Source organism: Myxocyprinus asiaticus, chromosome 15 (genome assembly GCF_019703515.2).
Source record: "Myxocyprinus asiaticus isolate MX2 ecotype Aquarium Trade chromosome 15, UBuf_Myxa_2, whole genome shotgun sequence".
NCBI lineage: Eukaryota > Metazoa > Chordata > Actinopteri > Cypriniformes > Catostomidae > Myxocyprinus > Myxocyprinus asiaticus.
The window spans coordinates 27978457-27998208 of NC_059358.1; the positions used below are offsets into that span (position 1 = coordinate 27978457).

The 19752-nt window shown below is 38.4% G+C and overlaps 1 protein-coding gene across 1 annotated transcript; it reads left to right on the forward strand.

The window, feature by feature from the left end:
* Window positions 1-1306: 1306 nt before the first annotated feature.
* On the forward strand, window positions 1307-16785 carry LOC127453420 (prolyl 3-hydroxylase 3-like). Its single transcript, XM_051719732.1, has 16 exons — window positions 1307-1631; window positions 1750-1934; window positions 2207-2365; window positions 2895-3081; window positions 3878-4009; window positions 4584-4726; window positions 4891-4980; window positions 5088-5140; window positions 5224-5303; window positions 10057-10184; window positions 10304-10399; window positions 10486-10636; window positions 11846-11963; window positions 12847-12922; window positions 13067-13207; window positions 16352-16785. Exons 1-16 carry the CDS (start codon window positions 1328-1330, stop codon window positions 16517-16519), a joined length of 2211 nt encoding a protein of 736 aa, XP_051575692.1. The 5' UTR covers window positions 1307-1327; the 3' UTR covers window positions 16520-16785.
* Window positions 16786-19752: the final 2967 nt, after the last annotated feature.

Sequence of the window (19752 nt, forward strand, 5' to 3'; positions counted from 1 at the left end):
GAGCCATGAGATACATTAGTTTTTTTTCGTTTGTTTGTCCCCCCAAATGAACATTTCTCTTTGTATTGTTCTTGTATGCGGCAATAAAATAAAAATAAATCGAAGAGCAATTTTTACCTAAATAACCGTAAAAATAAATAAACAAATAAACTAACAAAAAGTCTTGGCTGTTGTTACTTTGAGCTCAGTTTAGACAAGGTTCTCCTGTATTTTACTGGCTTAACATAACTCTTAAAACAAAAATAAAATAAAACAATGAAAGAAATTCTAATACTTTAAAGGTAATACTAGGGGTATATATTCTTACTCTATTTGCAATCATAACCCAAAGGCCATAGCCTACCATCAGCACACACAGACAAGTCAAGTCGTTTTTATTTGTATAGCACTTTTCACAATGCAGTCACAATAGTTTCAAGGCAGCTTTACAGAAAATTATAAAGTAATGTCTGCAATGTCTTAAAATTCCCAGTGAGTCCTGTTCAGTGAGCAGTTTCATTGAAAAACTCACCTTAAAATTATTTGTCTTTAGACTGTGGCAAGGAACCCAAAACTCCACTATATGGAAGTTTTAAAAATATGAAAACTCTCAAAGCATTTACTCACCCTCATGCTATCCCAGATGTGTATAACTTTGTTTATTCTGCAGAACACAAATGAATATTTTTAGAAGAATACGTCACTCTGTTGGGTGTTTATGTTTTCTGCTCGGTTTAGTCCATGCCTTCTGAAGCACATTGATAGGTGTGGGTGAGAAACAGATCAATGTTTAAGTCATTTTTTTACTACAAATGTCCACTTTCACTTTCATATTCTACTTCTTTTCTTTTTTTGGTGAGTCGCATTCTTTGTGCATATTGCCACCTACTGGTTGGAATGGTCAAACCTGGAGATTTATAGTAAAAAGCAACTTAAATATTGATCTGTTTCTCAACCACACCTCTCATATCACTTCTGAAGACATGGGTTTAACCACTGGAGTCTTATGGATTACTTTTATGCTGCCTTAATGTGCTTTTTGGACCTTTAGAGTTCTAGCCACCATTCACTTGCATTGTATGGACCTACAGAGATGAGATATTCTTCTAAAAATCTTAATTTGTGTTCTGCTGAAGAAAGAAAGTCACACACATATGGGATGGCATAAGAGTGAGCATATGATGAGAGAATTTAAAATTTTGGGTGGATTATTTCTTTAAATTGAGATTTCCCTTCTATATGACTTCAGTTTTCCTCTTCCCTTTTTATTTCTGGCTGCCAGGCACGTATTTCCCCCATTCCTCTCCTCCCTCCCTCTCTCTCTCATCCAAACTACATTCCCTGCATTATGGCGCTGTGCTCAAACACATGCCCTGCTGTAAACGTGGCGTTGAAAGTTGCGTTCTTCTTCACTTTAAACTATGCAACTATCACTGCAGACACTGGACTGCCTTCAGGGAGTTTATCCGGACTTTTACCCCCTTACGATGAGCTCTATTACCGAGGGGTTCGGGCGTATTTTATGGAGGACTGGGAGCGAGCGGCGGAGTTCATAGAGAAATCCATTTCCACTCGAGACATGCTCCTGCGAACTAGACGAAAATGTCACGACGAGTGTTTAACAGCGGGAGATGACACGCTCTCCAACTTGGGTCTTTCTCAATTCTTTTCACAGCAGCACGAATGTTTTTGTGCATCACCAACACAGTGTGTTTCATTGAGTTGGAATGCAAAGACTATGTTACAGTGTTTGTTGTTGTTTGTGTGTAGACTCAGTAGAGGGTAGTTTCTGGGACCTGAGGACACTGGACTGGATGCAGCTGCGTGCTGAGTGTGTGAGGTTCTGCATGGGTCAAAGCGTCTCTCCTGCTGGCCTGCTCCCAGTATCTTCAGACATTGAGTATGAGTTTGGAACACGCAACCCCTACAACTTCCTGCAAGTCACCTACTACAAGGTACAATGACTGATCATTATGATTAGGTCTGTGTATGAAAAATAAGTTTTTGTCATCATGCAAAAATAATATACACTTATCCCAACATATCTGAATGGGTCTGGATAACTGAATCTGAGCAACATTTAGACTGGCAAAGAGTGCCTTTGTGCAAGCAAACCATGCAGTTAGTTTGTATAGACTTGAGAAAACCCTAGGTCAGCAGGTCAGTGTTCTGAAAGTTTGTAAACCCTTTCATCAAAGCTTCTTGTATCTCCTTCCATTCTCTACAGTTGGATAAACTGCAGAAAGCAGCTTCGGCTGCTCACACGTTCTTTGTGGCCAATCCGAGTCATCTGGAGATGAGGAACAACATCGAGAAGTACAGGAGAATGACAGGAGTGAAAGACGAATCCTTCCAGGACAGAGAGAGAGAGCGTGAGAAACACTGGGTGAGTGCAGAACAAGAGAAGATGAAAGGAAAGATAGACAGAGAGATTTTATTATTTTTTTTAGATGTAAACAGAGGAGTGTAATCACACTAGACAATAACTTTTAATAACTTTTAAAATTTAAATGGAAGTTCATGCACTCTGTGTGCATTTAACTGAGGTCTGACGAACTCTTTTAACCATAAGTAGTGTAATTACATTGCTGTGATTCATAATAGACAGTCTGGTTTCTAGTGTCTTGTGCAGGGTGTTATTTTGGCCATTTTTTTCTCACCTTGGCTGAGCAGGCTTTTATCTCAGTGCTAAATATGAACAGAGACTACTCATATCAATTAAATACTTATCCTTAACTTTACTCCCTGCACTCTTTTCTCTGATAGGAAAATTCCTCTATTCTTTTTTTTATTTTTTATTATCACACAGTCATTAGTCATCACTTTAACCACAGCAGCTGTCCTATACACCAGTTGGCTCAGTTTCTCTATCTGCCTATCTTCTCATCCTTCCTAACTTCCTTTATCTCTCTCAGGAGATGTATGATGCAGCCCTCCTGGCTGAGAGCTCGTCTGATTGGGTGAAGGCAGTGAACAAGTGGAAAGAATGTGTGAATGAGATGCTTAAGCTGACAGAAGAGTGCAGAGCTCAATGTGTGATGGCATCACAGGTCCTTCCAGAAGAGCCAGACACTGTACAGGGGGCTTACGAAAGAGCTGCAGGTGAAAAAGACAAAGACATTATAAAGAAATATTAAAGGAATTGTTCACCCAAAAATGAATCTCATGCCATCCCAGATGTGTATGACTTTTTTCTTCTGCAGAATAATAATACAGGTTTTTAGAAGAATATCTCAGCCCTGCTGGTCCATACAATGCAAGTGAATGGTGGCCAGAACTTTGAAGCTCCAAAAAGCATAAAAGACTCCAGTGGTTTAATCCATATCTTCAGAAGTGATATGATAGGTGAGAGTGAGAAACAGATCAATATTTAAGTCCTTTTTACTATAAATCTCCACCTTTGACCAGCCCCGACCAGTAGGTGGCAGTATACACGAAGAATGTGAATAGGCAAAAAACAAAAGAAGAAGATTGTGGAAAAGGAGTCGAGGACCACAGGAGTCATATGGATTACTTAAACATTTTGCTGCATTTATGTGCTTTTTGAAGCTTCAAAGTTCAGGCCACCATTCACTTGCATCGTATGGACCAACAGGGCTGAGATATTCTTCTAAAAATCTCCATTTGTGTTCAGTAGAAAAAGAAAGTCATACACATATGGGATGGCATGAGGGTGAATAAATGTTCAGAGAATTTTAATTTTTGGGATCTGGTTTAAGGAATAGTTTTTGTTTGTTCTATAATATTCACTTATTTGCAAATAAATGTATTCACATAATAGTGTAAATAGTTACATTACATATTTTGGCAACTTCTGTTACCATGTTCTTTGAATTGCATAACCGATTGTTGTGATGGCATAAACCAGTAAACATTCTGTCTTTCTCTGTCTCCTCAGCCCTCTCTCTCTCCTTGCTGTCATGCAAACAGACGTGTGTGTCCTTGGTGTCGACTCGACCTGGACGGGTTTCTGCTCTGGAGGACTTCCTGCCAATGCAGCTGGAACATCTTCATATTGCTCAGTACAAAGGTGAGATGTTATGAAGATATAAGCACTGATGTTGGTGGTAGCGATTTTGTTATTTGGGCTTATTTACATTTTTAATTCATTAATGTGTTGTTCTTCAGGGTTCATTTTTGGGGACAATGTTTTGTATTGTTTCTCTTTCACAAACACACATGACCCTTTGCTAAGTTCAGCCACTCTTGGTTACTGATAGGAATGAATAGGAATGAACCGGAGATTTCTGTGAACAGGATGATTTTCAGTAAAAGTTGCTCATAAAGTGGTAAAAATTTCAAGATTTGGAAAAGTAAAATAAAACCTGCATATATCCTCTCTGGGTTCCTTGTGTCACTATTATAAATTCTGCAGCAACAGTGTTTTGCAGTATTTTTTGAATAATTTCTGTAAAATTCCATGTTAACCCATCAGAACATGCAGGACTTCCATTAGACGTACATCCGAATAGAGCAAAAATGTGTCTCATAATATGCCGGATGGCAACAGTTGCTAAGGTAGTATTGGTCAGTAGTGTTTTAACTTGTAAGTTATTATTAATGCAACAAAACCATTTTCATTCTTTCTCTTTGGTGTCCCATAGCTGGTGACCTGAAGGGGGCAGTGGAGACCCTGCGCTCCTTGCTGCTCTTTTACCCCACAGATTCAGACTCCCTTAGTAACCTGCAGCTTTACACCCAAAATCTAGAGGACCACACGGTGGCTCAGGAAACAGGCCCTATTCAGGTAAACAAGATGATGGATGAACAGAGGGAGTAAATATGGCACATGGGAGATTGCTAGAAAGAATATGGTTTGCATTCATGGATGGGTCTGTCTATTTGATTAATTGTTGAATGGGTGAGTCAATGGTGCAGATCAATACAGACTTGTTATCTGTTTTCTTAAAGGAAATTGCCATATATGTCAGCAGAGCCCTGCAGGAGAAGAAATTGCTGTACTTTGGGATGGCAAACTTGGACTTCAAATTCAATGACCCGGTATATGCCTCTGTGTTGTTCTTTCTTAGTGTGTCACCCCTCACCTTTCATTCTCCTTTCTGAATCTAACCATAAAAGGCCTCAGTCTCACTGTCTGTCCCTGGCAGGATCTGTGGACACCCGAGGATGTTGTGCCCGAGTCACTGCGAGAAACCTTTAGGTGAGAAAAGGACAGGCAAAAATTATGGAAGGGGATTAGTGGGATAAATTAACTGGGAGCTTCATACCTTTCCTCTCTCTAAGAGTGGAGAAAGAACAACTTCATGAGAAACTGAAGCAGGGAGAGAAAGTGGAAGAAGTGGATGACAGTGGATTTTATGCAGGTACAAGGAGGGATGGGTATCTGTGATGATTTCATGATTTGATTAAATTCTGATTCTCAAGCTTTCAATTTAGATTTCCTTTTGATTCCCTATTGATAAATTTGGGTATATTTAATTTCAACAGGCATTTTTCAGTTATTACATAATCACCTTATCGCTACAGTGCATAAAATACATTGTGTCTCACGCTCAGTGTGTTTTTTTATTTTTTATTTTTATCCCCTTTTCTCCCCAATTTGGAATGCCCAATTCCCACTGCTTACTAGGTCCTCGTGGTGGCGCGGTTACTCACCTCAATCCGGGTGGCGGAGGACAAGTCTCAGTTGCCTCCGCTTCTGAGACAGTCAATCCGCGCATCTTGTCACGTGGCTCGTTTTGCATGACACTGCGGAGACTCCCAGCATGTGGAGGCTCATTCTACTCTCCGCGATCCACGCACAACTAGGGTTGTAGCGGTATACCGGTTTCACGGTATACCACGGTATGAAAATTGATGGTTATCATACCATGTACCTTTGCTTATCTACGGTATTAAGAATTTTTTTTTCCTTCCCTCCTCGTCTGCCTGTCAGACTCGTCAACTTGTGCCACACACACACATTCAGCGGAGAAAATGTCAGAGCCTATTTAGGACCGCCGAGGCAGATTTAATGATAATCTCGCAATCAGATAAATGCTTCTCATCTGCACTTTCGCACGAGCATAACGGAACCAGCTCGCGATCATGATCTGCTCTTCTCTCTGGTGTGCGCATGCAACAACCGGGCTTCCCTCGATATTGCGGAGCGCAGACCTCAAAACTGATGTGACCAATTTCAGTTCTAGTGAGACTTTTCTAGTTTAAAGCATTATGGAGGAATTCAAGTCAAACGTTTCAAACAGTAGGCAGCCCTGACATGCCAAACAGCACTGAGGAGGTAAAGAGCAACACTGTGCTATGCGCTAATTTTTTTTTCATTATGCATCATCACCTTTACAAAATTGTTTCACGATTTTACATGAGTAAAAGTAACTGTTATATTTTGACAAAATGTTATAGTTTCATATGAAATAATCTAAAGGTAGAATCTATTAAACCTCATTTTATAGCAACAGTGGCAGATGTAGTTAAAGTTTCAAGATGTGTTTCAGCTAGTATTTATTTTTTCATAAATACTATAATTTGTTATTATTATTACTATTATTTAAGACTAGCTGCACTGACCTAGTGTAATATTTACATTTACATTTATTCATTTGGCAGACGCTTTTATCCAAAGCGACTTACAAAAGAGGAAAACATAAGCGAATCATCTTAAGGAGACAGTGGTACGAAAAGTGCCATATTACAAAGTTTCACTAGCATCAGAATAGTATTTAAATCAGATTAAAGTGCAACAAGAATAATTTTTTTTTTAAAGACTGGTTAAGTGCTCATGGAAAAGATGTGTTTTTAGCCGTTTTTTGAAGACAGAGAGTGAGTCAGCTTCACGGATGGGGTTGGGAAGGTCATTCAACCAATTTGGTATGATGAAGCCGAAAGTCCAGGAAAGTGTTTTGGTGCCTCTTTGTTTTGGTACAACAAGGCGACGTTCCTTAGCCGACCGCAGGCTTCTAGTGGGCGTGTAGCTCTGCAGAAATGATTTTAGGTATGCTGGAGCAGACCCAGTGACTGTTTTGTATGCCAGCATCAGAGCTTTGAACTTGATACGTGCATCAACCGGCAGCCAGTGGAGAGAGACAAGGAGTGGTGTAACGTGCTCTCTTTGGTTGATTAAAGACCAGACGTGCTGCTGCATTCTGGATCATTTGCAGGGGTCTAATTGCACATGTAGGGAGGCCTGCAATGAGAGCGATACAGTAATCCAGTCTAGTTATGACAAGTGACTGAACAAGAAGTTGTGTGGCATGTTCAGAGAGGAAGGGTCTTCCTGATATTGTAGAGTGTAAATCAAATTTGTTATCGGTGGTTTTCTGACCGTTTTGGAAGGCGTTACTGTAGTTGCACCCAGCTGCACAGTGATGTTGTGTTCAACAGCAGGGTTGGCTGGAAAGACAAGGAGTTCAGTCTTGGCTGGGCTGAGTTGCAGGTGGTGCTCCTTCATCCAGGCCGAGATGTCTGCCAGGCAGGCAGAGATTCAAGCAATCACTGTGGTGTCGTTGGGCTGGAAAGACAAGTAGAGTTGCGTGTCATCAGCGTAGCAGTTGTAAGAGAAACAATGTGCCTGAATGATGGGTCCCAGTGATGTTGTGTATATAGAAGAGAAGTGGCCTAAGCACTGAGCCCTGAGGTACCCCAGTAAGTAGCTGATGTGACTTGGACACCTCACCACTCCAGGCTAGCTTGAAGGACCTACCTGAGAGATAGGAATTAAACCAGTCAAGCACAGTTCCTGTGATGCCCAGCGAAGAGAGGGTGAAGAGTAAGATCTGATGGTTGTCTGTGTTGAAGGCTGCAGAAAGGTCTAGTAGAATCAGGACGGATGATCTGGATTCAGCTTTCGCCTGTCTCAGCGACTCAGTGACAGACAGCAGGGCAGTCTCGGTGGAGTGTCCACTTTTGAAGCCTGACTGATTGTCATCCAGCAGTTTTTTCTGTGAGAGATAGGCGGAGATTTGATTGAAAACTGCCCTTTCAAGTGTTTTTGCCATGAATGGGATGAGAGAGACTGGTCTGTAGTGTTCTACTTGTGTGGGGTTAAGTGCGGGTTTCTTCAGCTGCGGGGTTACTTGAGCCTGCTTAAATGTAGTGGGAAAAATGCCTGTAAGTAGAGATGTGTTAATTATGTGAGTGAGTGCAGGTAAGATGGATGGAGAGATGGCCTGGAGAAGGTGAGAAGGAATGGGGTCAAGGGAACAAGTGGTGGGGTGGTTGGAGAGGAGGAGTTTAGAGACCTCAGTGTCAATCAGAGGAGAGAACATAGAGACAGAGGAGTTGCATACAGGAGACAGGTGTTTGACAGGGTGAGGTGCTGAGAATGTATTGCTGATGTAAAAAATGTGGCGAAGACATCTGCTGTCCGTGATGTGTCAGGTGGTGGAGGGGGAGGACAGAGAAGTGTGTTGAATGTTCTAAACAAGCTGCGAGTGTCTGTGGTGCTGTTGATCTTGTTCTGGTAGTAGGAAGTTTTTGCAGATTTAATGTTATCTGAAAAGTTGTAAGCAGAGACTGATACTTACCTAGATCTGCTGGATTGTGTAATATGTATGTTCTGTTTGAATTATGTTTGAAATTAGGAAACAAACGGGATAATAATGGGCTCATATAAGTAAATATGCTCTTCAATTTTTAAAAGGTGGGAGAGAAAACTTCCTGTCACTTTTGTTGTTGACGTCAACTTGATGTCACTTGATGCATGTCCTTGTACTTGAAAACCATGAACAAAACTATGCAGCATAAAAGGAAATGCGACCCAGAATACATTAAATACAGGTTACGTTTTTACTATGGTGGGTTGCCACTTAATTTCCAATGTAAAATCTGGGTCCCAAAGCAAAACCAGTTGAGAACCACTGTGTTAAAGGTACAGACAGGAGCAGTCTGGCTGCACTGTCACGCACCTACAGTATATGTTAATTGTTAATAATCATAGGACATTACTTTAAAAGCTCACACAGCTGATGTTATTTTTCATTTAGTAGTTAATGTAACATGCTATGCTAAAATGTAAACTAACATGCTTTAGTTATATAACATGTTATAGTTACATGCTATTTTATTATCATGTTTATAATTTTGTTTATTATTATAATTCTGTTAGCTTTCTTATTTATTGTATTTATTTTCAAAAGGTAGAATTCTTTTACACATACTTCAATTAAAAAAATGGTTTCAAGTTTAAATGATAATAAACTGTTTGCTCAACCAAAAAAAAAAAAAAAACCTTCTGTTTTCTCTCCTTTAAGGGTCATTGTAACTGATAATAATAATAATTGTGTAATACCGTATACCGTGAAACCGTGACGGTTATTGTACCGTGAAAATCTCATACCGTTGCAATCCTATACACAACTTACCACACTCCCCATTGAGAGCGAGAACAACTAATCATGACCACGAGGAGGTTACCCCATGTGACTCTACCCTCCCTAGCAACCGGGCCAATTTGGTTGCTAAGGAGACCTGGCTGGAGTCACTCAGCATGCCCTGGATTCAAACTTGCGAATCCAGGGGTGGTAGTCTCACACTCAGTGTTTACATTTGCATATTTCCAAATATTTTTGGCCATTACAGGTTAACAGTGGACACAATTTATTTTGAATGACCTCTAAAAGACAGGAGGCATGCTGCAAATAATGAGAAAACATTATAATGAGGTTCCATTTGTTAACATAAATTAACTACATTAGTTAACATAAACTAACAATGAACAATACTTTTACAGCATTTATTAATATTGATTAATGTTAATTTCAACATGTATTAATACATTTTAAAATTAAATGTTGTATATGTTAGCATTAGTTAATGCACTATGAACTAACAATGAACAATTATATTTTTTATAAACTAACAGTAAACCAATTAACTAATTTGTACAAATGGAATCTTATAGGATGTTTCCCAAATACATTTTGGCAAAAGTGTCCACACATCCACTGAAAAAGATGCATAGATTAAAAGATAGATTTGGGGATTTTAAGAATTGATGTCAGGTTGTTCAAATAAAGATCACATTAATCAGAAAAATTCTCTCTTCTTCATCCTGAATTTGATTCTCTTCCTCTCTCTTTCTCTTGGTCTTTCTCACTCATTCTGTCTGGCTGTCCCCAGGTGGTCCTGTTCCTGTGGTTGGTGTAACAATCACTATGGATGATCAGGTGCTGAACGGCACCAATCGTGTTGTGCTAGATGGAGTTTTATCCAAATCTGAGTGTGATCGCGTGATGCAGCTGGCTGCCGTGAGCTTTTCAATAATCATCCAAAAATCTGTCCGTCATTTACTGTATTGTTCTGTGAAATGCCCATCAGCCTACCAATAGAGAGCCTACCAATCACATTCTGCGTGTGTTGGTCATAGGTTGCTGCGTCAGTGGGTGATGGTTACTGGGGGCGACGTTCTCCTCACACACCTCATGAGAGGTTTGAGGGTTTGACTGTTCTCAGAGCACTTAAGGTGGAAGATTACTTACTCATGAAATATACTAGAATGATTTATAAAATGAGAGGAACACTTACCAAAAATATACATCTGTTTTCCAGTTGGCTCAGGAAGGGCTGGTTAACCAATCAGATGCCAGACTGCTGCATGAGATTGGGGAGACTGCTAGGGTTCTGATGCACTCATACTTCAGAAGTCACTCTTCTCTCTACTTTGCTTACACACACTTGGTGTGCCGCTCTGCCATCCCAGGTATAACAAATGTGTAGTGCTGTAACAGGTACTGTCATTTGCTCAAAAAAGTATCTGCTTCAGGACTTTTCATAATCCTATGAGAACTGATTGTAAACAACTTGATAACACTTTTCTAATGTCTTCCATGAAAAATGTTATATTACTTATGTTTGGGGTCTCAGAGATCCGGCTATAAAACATAAGTGCAATTAATTTTTCATGCAAAGATTTTATAATTAGTGTACAAATTCTTAAAGGAACAGTTCACACAAAAATAAAAATTATTTTATCATTTACTCACCCTCATGCCATCCCAGATGTGTATGACTTTTTTTCTTCTGCAGAACACAAACAGAGCTTTTTAGCTCTGTAGGCCCACACAATGCAAGTTAATGGTGACCAAAATTTTAAAGCTCCAAAAAGCACATAAGGCAGCATAACAGACTCCATAAGACTCCAGTGGTTAAATCAATGTCTTCTGAAGCAATCTAATCGGTTTTGGGTGAACAGACCTCAAATATAAATCCTTTTTCATTATAAATCTTGGCATCAGCAGTCTCCTTGGGGATCATGATTTCAAGCTCAATTACACTTTCTAATGCCATCTTGCACTCTGCCCATGCGTCAAGCACTGTAATCAAGCTTGTACAGTAAAAATTAGATGTGTATTAGGTCTATTCACCCAAAACCAATTAGATCTCTTCTGAAGACATGAAAATAAACCACTGGAGTCATGTAAATTACTTTTATGCTGCCTTTATGTGCTTTTGGGAGCATCAAGGTTCTGGCCACCATTCACTTACACAATCTTTGTGTTCTGCAGAAGAAAAAACATCATACACATCTGGGATGGCATAAGGGTCAGTAAAACATGAGAGAATTTTTGTTTTTGGGTAAACTATCACTTTAAAGTTAATTGTGTATTTGTGATTAATTTTGTATATTTGGTCAAACTGACCCCAAACAGACACAATATAACTAAAATGGATACCAGTCACAGTTCTGAAAAGTACATGTCTACTTTGTGGTACAACAGAGTGTTAAATCTTCAATAAAATTTGCCTACTGCATTTTGATTAGGTCAGCGGAACATATTAAAAGATGTTTTAGGGTCTCTGGGGTCAAAAACATAAAAACAGTAAAGATTTTAATAGAACGTGAGGGTTAAGAAGGAACGCTGGTTTGACCTCTTGCTCCATGGATATATGTGACTGTATGTGTGTGAAGGGCACCAGGAGGGGCGGACAGATCTTTCTCATCCAGTTCATGTGGACAACTGCATCCTGGATCCAGAAACCAGGCAGTGCTGGAGAGAACCTCCTGCTTTCACTCATCGAGACCTCAGGTACATGGACCTGATAGATGTAGACAATCACTAAAACAATCTGTTCAAATATAGAGACCAAACGGCACATAAACAAATTGTATAAAACCTGATCAAGTCTTGCAAGCCCCATTAAAGGAATAGTTCACCCAAAAATGAAAATTCTCTTATCATTTACTCACCCTAATGCCATCCCAGATGTGTATGACTTTCTTTCTGCTGCAGAACACAAATAGAGATTTTTAGAGGAATATCTCAGCTCTGTAGGTTCACATCATGCAAGTCAACAGGGTCTGAAACTGTGAAGCTCAAAAAATATATAAATGCAGCATAAAGTAATCCATACGACTCCAGTGGTCTTCAGAAGTGATATAATAGGTATGGATGAGAAACAGATCAATGTTTAAGTCCTTTTTCACCATAAATTTCCACTTTCAAACAGCCCTCCTAAGCACCTTTCTCTCCTAAGAGTTCTTCTTCTTTTGTTTTTGGCGATTCACATTCTTTGTGCATATCGCCACCTACTGGACAGGGAGGAGAATTTATAGTAAAAAAGGACTTAAATATTGTTCTCTTTCTGACCCACACTTAACATAGCGGTTTTGAAGACATTGATTTAACCACGGGAGTTTTATGGATTGCCTTTATGCTGCTTTTATGTGCTTTCTGGAGCTTCAAAGTTCTGGTCACTATTCAATTGCATTGTATGGACATACAGAGATGAAATATTCAAAAAATATTCAATTGTGTTCTGTAGAAGAAAGAAAGTCATACAGATCTGGGATGGCATGAGGGTGAGTCAATGATGAGAGAATTGTTAATTTTGGGTGAACTGTTTCTTTAAGTTGTTCAATTTAATGTAATGCACATGCCCTATAATTTGTATGTATCAATGCCTTTGCAGTGCTGTTCTTTACCTGAATGATGATTTTGAAGGAGGTGAATTCTTCTTCACTGATCGAGATGCCAAAACTGTCACCGTAGGCGCTATTTCCCAATATTGACAATTTTATTTAATTCAAATTCATATTCACCAGATTGTCATGAGCTCTCACCAAATTAATATAGCTGTCTTAACTCTATTTATAAATAATGTTTCACTGACACTGGCCTCTCTCTTTCAGGCAAAGGTTAAGCCAAGCTGTGGACGACTTCTTGGCTTTACATCAGGACCTGTCAATCCTCATGGTGTTACTGCAGTTGTGGCTGGTCGACGATGTGCACTTGCACTCTGGTTCACCACTGAAAAGCACCACAGAGATATGGTGAGAAACTGTAATGGGCTGTGTTCCTCAGACAGTATTAGTTCTAATTGTCATACAGCTACTAGCTAAAACTGTAGCCTCTAAAGCTGTAAGCTACTCATAACTTATTGTAGTTAAACTACAGTCAAGCTACTCTTGAAAAAAATAAAAAAAAATAAAAAATTATCTACACTACAAGCTACTAACAAAACGTAGCTAGCTACTCTGAAGCTAAGAAGAATTTTTTTTAGATATGTCACAATTATTATTTAATAACATCACCTGATAGTTATATATATATATATATATATAGAATAAGAGTGGCAAACCCAGGAAATTAGACATGGTTTTACAACAGTAACAACAGTTTAAACATAATATTTATCACAAAATTAACCATGGTTATTACAGTCATGGTAACTAAAATATTACTATAGTAAAACCAAGGTTACTATATACAGTGCATCCGGAAAATATTCACAGCACTTCACTTTTTCCACATTTGTTATGTTACAGCCTTATTCCAAAATGGATTAAATTCATTATTTTCCTCAAAATTCTACAAACAATACCCCATAATGACAACGTGAAATAAGTTTGTTTGAAATCTTTGCATATTTATTAAAAATAAAAAATGAAAAAATCACATGTACATAAGTATTCACAGCCTTTGCCATGACACTCAAAATTGAGCTCAGGTGCATCCTGTTTCCACTGATCATCCTTGAGATGTTTCTACAACTTGATTGGAGTCCACCTGTGGTAAATTTAGTTGATTGGACATGATTTGGAAAGGCACACCCCTGTCTATATAAGGTCCCACAGTTAACAGTGCATGTCAGAGCACAAACCAAGCCATGAAGTCCAAAGAATTGTCTGTAGACCTCCGAGACAGGATTGTATTGAGGCACAGATCTGGGGAAGGGTACAGAAAAGATTCTGCAGCATTGAAGGTCCCAATGAGCACAGTGGCCTCCATCATCTGTAAATGGAAGAAGTTTGGAACCACCAGGACTCTTCCTAGAGCTGGCTGCCCGGCCAAACTGAGCGATCGGGGGAGAAGGGCCTTAGTCAGGGAGGTGACCAAGAACCCGATGGTCACTCTGACAGAGCTCCAGCGTTTCTCTGTGGAGAGAGGAGAACCTTCCAGAAGAACAACCATCTCTGCAGCACTCCACCAATCAGGCCTGTATGGTAGAGTGGCCAGACGGAAGCCACTCCTCAGTAAAAGGCACATGACAGCCCGTCTGGAGTTTGCCAAAAGGCACCTGAAGGACTCTCAGACCATGACAAACAAAATTCTCTGGTCTGATGAAACAAAGATTGAACTCTTTGGCCTGAATGGCAAGCGTCATGTCTGGAGGAAACCAGGCACCGCTCATCACCTGGCCAATACCATCCCTACAGTGAAGCATGGTGGTGGCAGCATCATGCAGTGGGGATGTTTTTCAGCGGCAGGAACTGGGAGACTAGTCAGGATCGAGGGAAAGATGAATGCAGCAATGTACAGAGACATCCTTGATGAAAACCTGCTCCAGAGCGCTTTGGACCTCTGACTGGGGCGAAGGTTCATCTTCCAACAGGACAACAACCCTAAGCACACAGCCAAGATAACAAAGGAGTGGCTCCAGGACAACTCTGTGAATGTCCTTGAGTGGCCCAGCCAGAGCCCAGACTTGAACCCGATTGAACATCTCTGGAGAGTTCTGAAAATGGCTGTGCACCGATGCTCCCATCCAACCTGATGGAGCTTGAGAGGTCCTGCAAAGAAGAATGGGAGAAACTGCCCAAAAATAGGTGTGCCAAGCTTGTAGCATCATACTCAAAAAGACTTGAGGCTGTAATTGGTGCCAGAGGTGCTTCAACAAAGTATTGAGCAAAGGCTGTGAATACTTATGTACATGTGATTTTGTTTTTTTTAATTTTTTATTTTTTTCTTCGTTTTTTATTTTTAATAAATTTGCAAAGATTTCAAACAAACTTATTTCACTTTGTCATTATGGGGTATTGTTTGTAGAATTTTGAGGAAAATAATTAATTTAATCCATTTTGGAATAAGGCTGTAACATAACAAAATGTGGAAAAAGTGAAGCGCTGTGAATACTTTCCGGATGCACTGTAGATACTACAGTATTTCTGTAGTACAACCATGGTTAACTGTATCAAATACATGATTTCTGCCAGAAAACTATGGTTACTATAGTCATATTTAATACAATATTACTACAGTAAAACCATGTTTCAATGGGATGACAGCATCAACTTTAACTTAACTTTATACTTCATATACACTAATAAACTAGTAAACACAATATTCTGTATACCTGAATCGAAATATGGGGATAAACAACAGCAAGAGATTTCGCTTCAAAAAAGCAAGGCAAGGTCCTTTTAAAGCTGCAAAGGGCTCAAGAGAATCAGTGAATCACTTTTGTGAACTAGTTCACTTACATGAACCATCCAAAAGAACTGACTCACTAAAATGAATTGGACTTCCCAACGCTAAATATAAGGGAATCGTTTATTTTAACTGGTTCATTTACATGAACTGTCCGAAAGAACCAATTCACTTAAATGATTTGGTTTTTCCAGCTCTACATGAGATAGAGGACAGTTTAGGTGAGTGTGTTTACTCCCTCAGCTCCATTGCATTTGCAATACAACATGACAAATATAGTGTTTTGTGACGCTACAGTGCTACTCACTGGAAAATGTTGCTCATTGCTGGATAAGCTACACTATTGTGAAAGCTGAACTAATAAAACGCTACTGAAAAATGTAGATGAGTTAGTAGCATCACTACTTTTATTTACCTACTCCTCAACACTGGTAGTTGTAGTCTTTATGTAGTAACTTGTCAGAAACTTCACATTTGAGGCATGGCTGTCATTTATGTTGTATAACAAAACACGAAAGTCTCTTCAAGATCAGACCTTATTTTACTTATAAATCAAAAAGTGATGTTTTACAAAACCAATTCCTGAGGAAACCTATGGCTCAACAATTCTAATTTTCTTCCATGTTTTAGGATTACAAGCTGAACAGATCTGTTAACAGGCAATACGGACAAAAAGTGAAATGTGATCGGCTAACAAAGAAATAAAAGGGGAATTGTGCTAAATGTGTGCAGTTTGTTACATAACTCGTATGTTAACTTTGTTTCAGGAACGTGAAGAAGCTGAGGCCCTGTGGGCAGCGGATGGACAGAGTGTAGTAAAAGAGGAGAAGGGTGATGGAGAAAGCACCTCAACATCTGCCCGTAGCGGGAGGAGCCAAGTCAGAGAGAGGAGCAAAGAGAGGGAAAGAGTAACAGGCAGACGGGATGAACTGTAAAAGTGACAGGTGAATGAGCCAATCAGATGATGGACAGCACGTCTTTCCGGTGCCCATGGACATTGAATATCATGCTATCAGTGCGCCCTGTCATCTTTTCATGAACACTAGTTTATTTTTTATCTCAGACTGCCCCACGTGGTTATGTCTCTAGAGGTGTGAAAGTGTGTACTGTGGGTGTTTGTATCAGTACGGCACTGTGTTTTCATGCTGGATGTGTTGAAATATTATGTTTTTATTAAAGAATCAAGAAACAGTCAATGGGATACTTGGGATACGTCAATGTTTTTGTCTCATTTTATTATTATTTTATTTTAATAATTACTTTAATAATAAAAAAATAATAATGTACAATAATAATATTTATTTTATTGTTATTATAATTATATTAATGATAGTTCATCATTTATATTTATATCTAATTATGATTGTACATGTTTTATATTTTATAATGAATATATTATAAATAATTTTTTATAAGTAATTTAGGTTACATTTCAGTTTGCAGTGTTACACATTACATGTTAGTAGTATTACTTACTATAATAATACAATATGTAAGTACAAGCAGCTCTACAAAATAGTTATACAGTAAGTACAAGCAGTTCATTAGTATTACTCAGTAATAATTTAATATTATTACTTTAAAAACTTTATTAGAATTACTCAGTAATAAATAGAGTAACACACACTAACATGAACATTTTAAAACTAAATGCAAATTTAATTGAATATTAATAATAATTATTATGAAGAATTATTGATTATTATAATTAAGTATTGTTTTGCCTTTTTAACAGAGAAAGAAAGTGAGAGGAAGAGTAATGGCTATCAGAGAGGTACAAGAGCTGTCAGTGAGATTAAGCGACACTACAGTGAGTGAAGAGAGGGAGGGAGGATAAGAGGGGAGGTGTGGACGGACTGTGGCACATTTGCACTGATGGAACGAGTGAGGGACACAGAAAGGAGGGGGAGAGAGAGAGAGTTATGCAGAGGGGGTTAAAGAGATGGAGAGCGAGATTACAGATAATCCCTCATAAATGAGTGCATTTGTTTATGAAGTTTACAAATCTCCCATTTAGAGTATGGAATAATAATCCAGGCAAGAAATCATGTAATCATTCATACTTAGCTCCCCACTTCAACATGATGCCCCTTCCATTAAACCCAATACCACTGATCTTCCTCTAATACACCAAGAATCAGACTCTAGCCTTATTCATGCCTACCATTCACCCCCTCTGTCAATCTACATTCTGCTGTAAAAAGTGGGTATAGAATGGCTAATGGTTTGTGAAGTGTTAATCTCATCCTATACATCTGACACTCAGCAGGCCTGGAAAACTGTTAAGAAGTTAATAGCAAAGCAGATGCATGGACATACCTAGGCTCTTAGGTAAATGACTAAGACCCTTTTGACCCGTTTCCATTGAGGTTTGTCTATCACAGAGACACATTTGTGAATAATCTCTTGCTCCCTTGTGATACAACATTACACAACATGTTAGTGTTCAGGATTTTGATCAACTCTGAAGAGCAGGAATATTAATAGTGATAATTGAACAGTCAATGTTCCATTCTCATACATTTTATTATCCAGGATGTCTCCTCTAGAAAACTTTAGACATTTACTAAGAATTACTCTTTAATTCTAATTAAACCGGCAAAGAAAGGTTATTTGATTAAAATGTATATGAAATTCTAATGTTTTTCTGGAACAAGAAAGTTCAGAGTGAAATGGTACATAGTGTCATGTTCTGCTTGTAATGGACAATATGTAATATGTAATGCAGAATCTAATTGTAATATTTCTGAATGTAAATCATTTTCTGTCATGGTGGGGACCATTGACTTCTATTGTTTTATTACTGAGCTAATGACACATTCCAAAAATTCTGTCTATTATTAATATTTTAACATTTCCATCAAATTGAATGGAGTAATCTTTAAGTAGTGTACATATTATGAATTCAACATAAATGTGAAGTATTTAATCAAAATTAATGAGGAGGATGAACCTAAAACTCAATGGAAATGTTTTTAACAGTGCAGTTCAAAAGATAAAGCAAATATATAATGCTTTGGCATTAACAGAACTTTTTTTAGTTTATATTCTAAACCTAACCCCAACCTTAACAAAATCTTTTTGCATTTAGATTTTCATCAAGATATTATTAACCCTTAATGTGATGGTGTTTCGCTATACATTATTACATACCTTGGGTCTTTAGCAATCCGGCATGTATCTACCACAAATGGATCTACAAAATGCACAGATAATATCACATTTTCAAAAAAAATTTCAAGACAATTAAAAAATAATACAATGGAATATATTCTGATATATTTTTATATTTTGTTTTTCATATATCAAAGAGATGATGCAACAAATATAGAACAGTATTCGTTACTTCCACACTGAAATTTTACGAGACGTACTGTAACTGACTGTCAAACACACATTGAGCTACACTTAACACATAAGCAACACATATGTATTTTCTCAGGCACTTTTTTGAAGTGTAAATAGATGCACAACTTGCATAATTTCAGTAAGTTTAAGTCCATGTGTTACACTTGCTATAGTTTACTTCCATCTTGCTTCTTCATCAAATGTAAGTCAAGTCAATCACTGAAACATCAGCACCACCTTGAGTAAGCAATAGCATGTGTAATATGTATGTGTACACGCAAATGGGATACTGATAATTCACCACTGTCACACAGAAAATGATATATATATTACAATTTTGGTCCAGAAGTATGCATTAAAGGGTTAAGTATTTTTATTATGCCATTTTATTGTTGGCTTGTCTCCCCATGTATAGGTGATTTCAGGTTTTGCTATCCTTGTAGGCAAAACCTGACCCACACACACACTATCCTATATACAGTACAAACAGCTAACATACATAGACTAACATGACAATAAAGGGATTTTTACATGATATTGAACCTAATGCAGCACGGCACGTAAATTTTCCTCTGTGTTCATCCATGCAAAACTAAACCACTCCCTTTTGTCCTAATAGAATATAATCCTTTTCACCCATGGGTCGTGTTGTCCCCCCCCTCCTACTTAAATCGGGTGATGATTTTATCCACCATGCTGTGATGTTTTGTCTAGCTGAGGGAGCTGGGGGAGGATGAGATATATTTATGATTATGATAGTTTGTCAGATCTAAATCAGGACATCGAAATTAATTTAAGCAAAGCCTTAAATGTTGACAGG

Excerpts from the sequence above, each read along its gene's own strand:
- LOC127453420 (XM_051719732.1), top strand. The coding sequence starts at position 1,328 with ATGGCGCTGTGCTCAAACACATGCCCTGCTGTAAACGTGGCGTTGAAA. Across the intron at positions 1,632-1,749 it reads TGACACGCTCTCCAACTTGG|ACTCAGTAGAGGGTAGTTTC; the intron begins GTCTTTCTCAAT and ends GTTTGTGTGTAG. Across the intron at positions 3,082-3,877 it reads GGCTTACGAAAGAGCTGCAG|CCCTCTCTCTCTCCTTGCTG; the intron begins GTGAAAAAGACA and ends CTGTCTCCTCAG.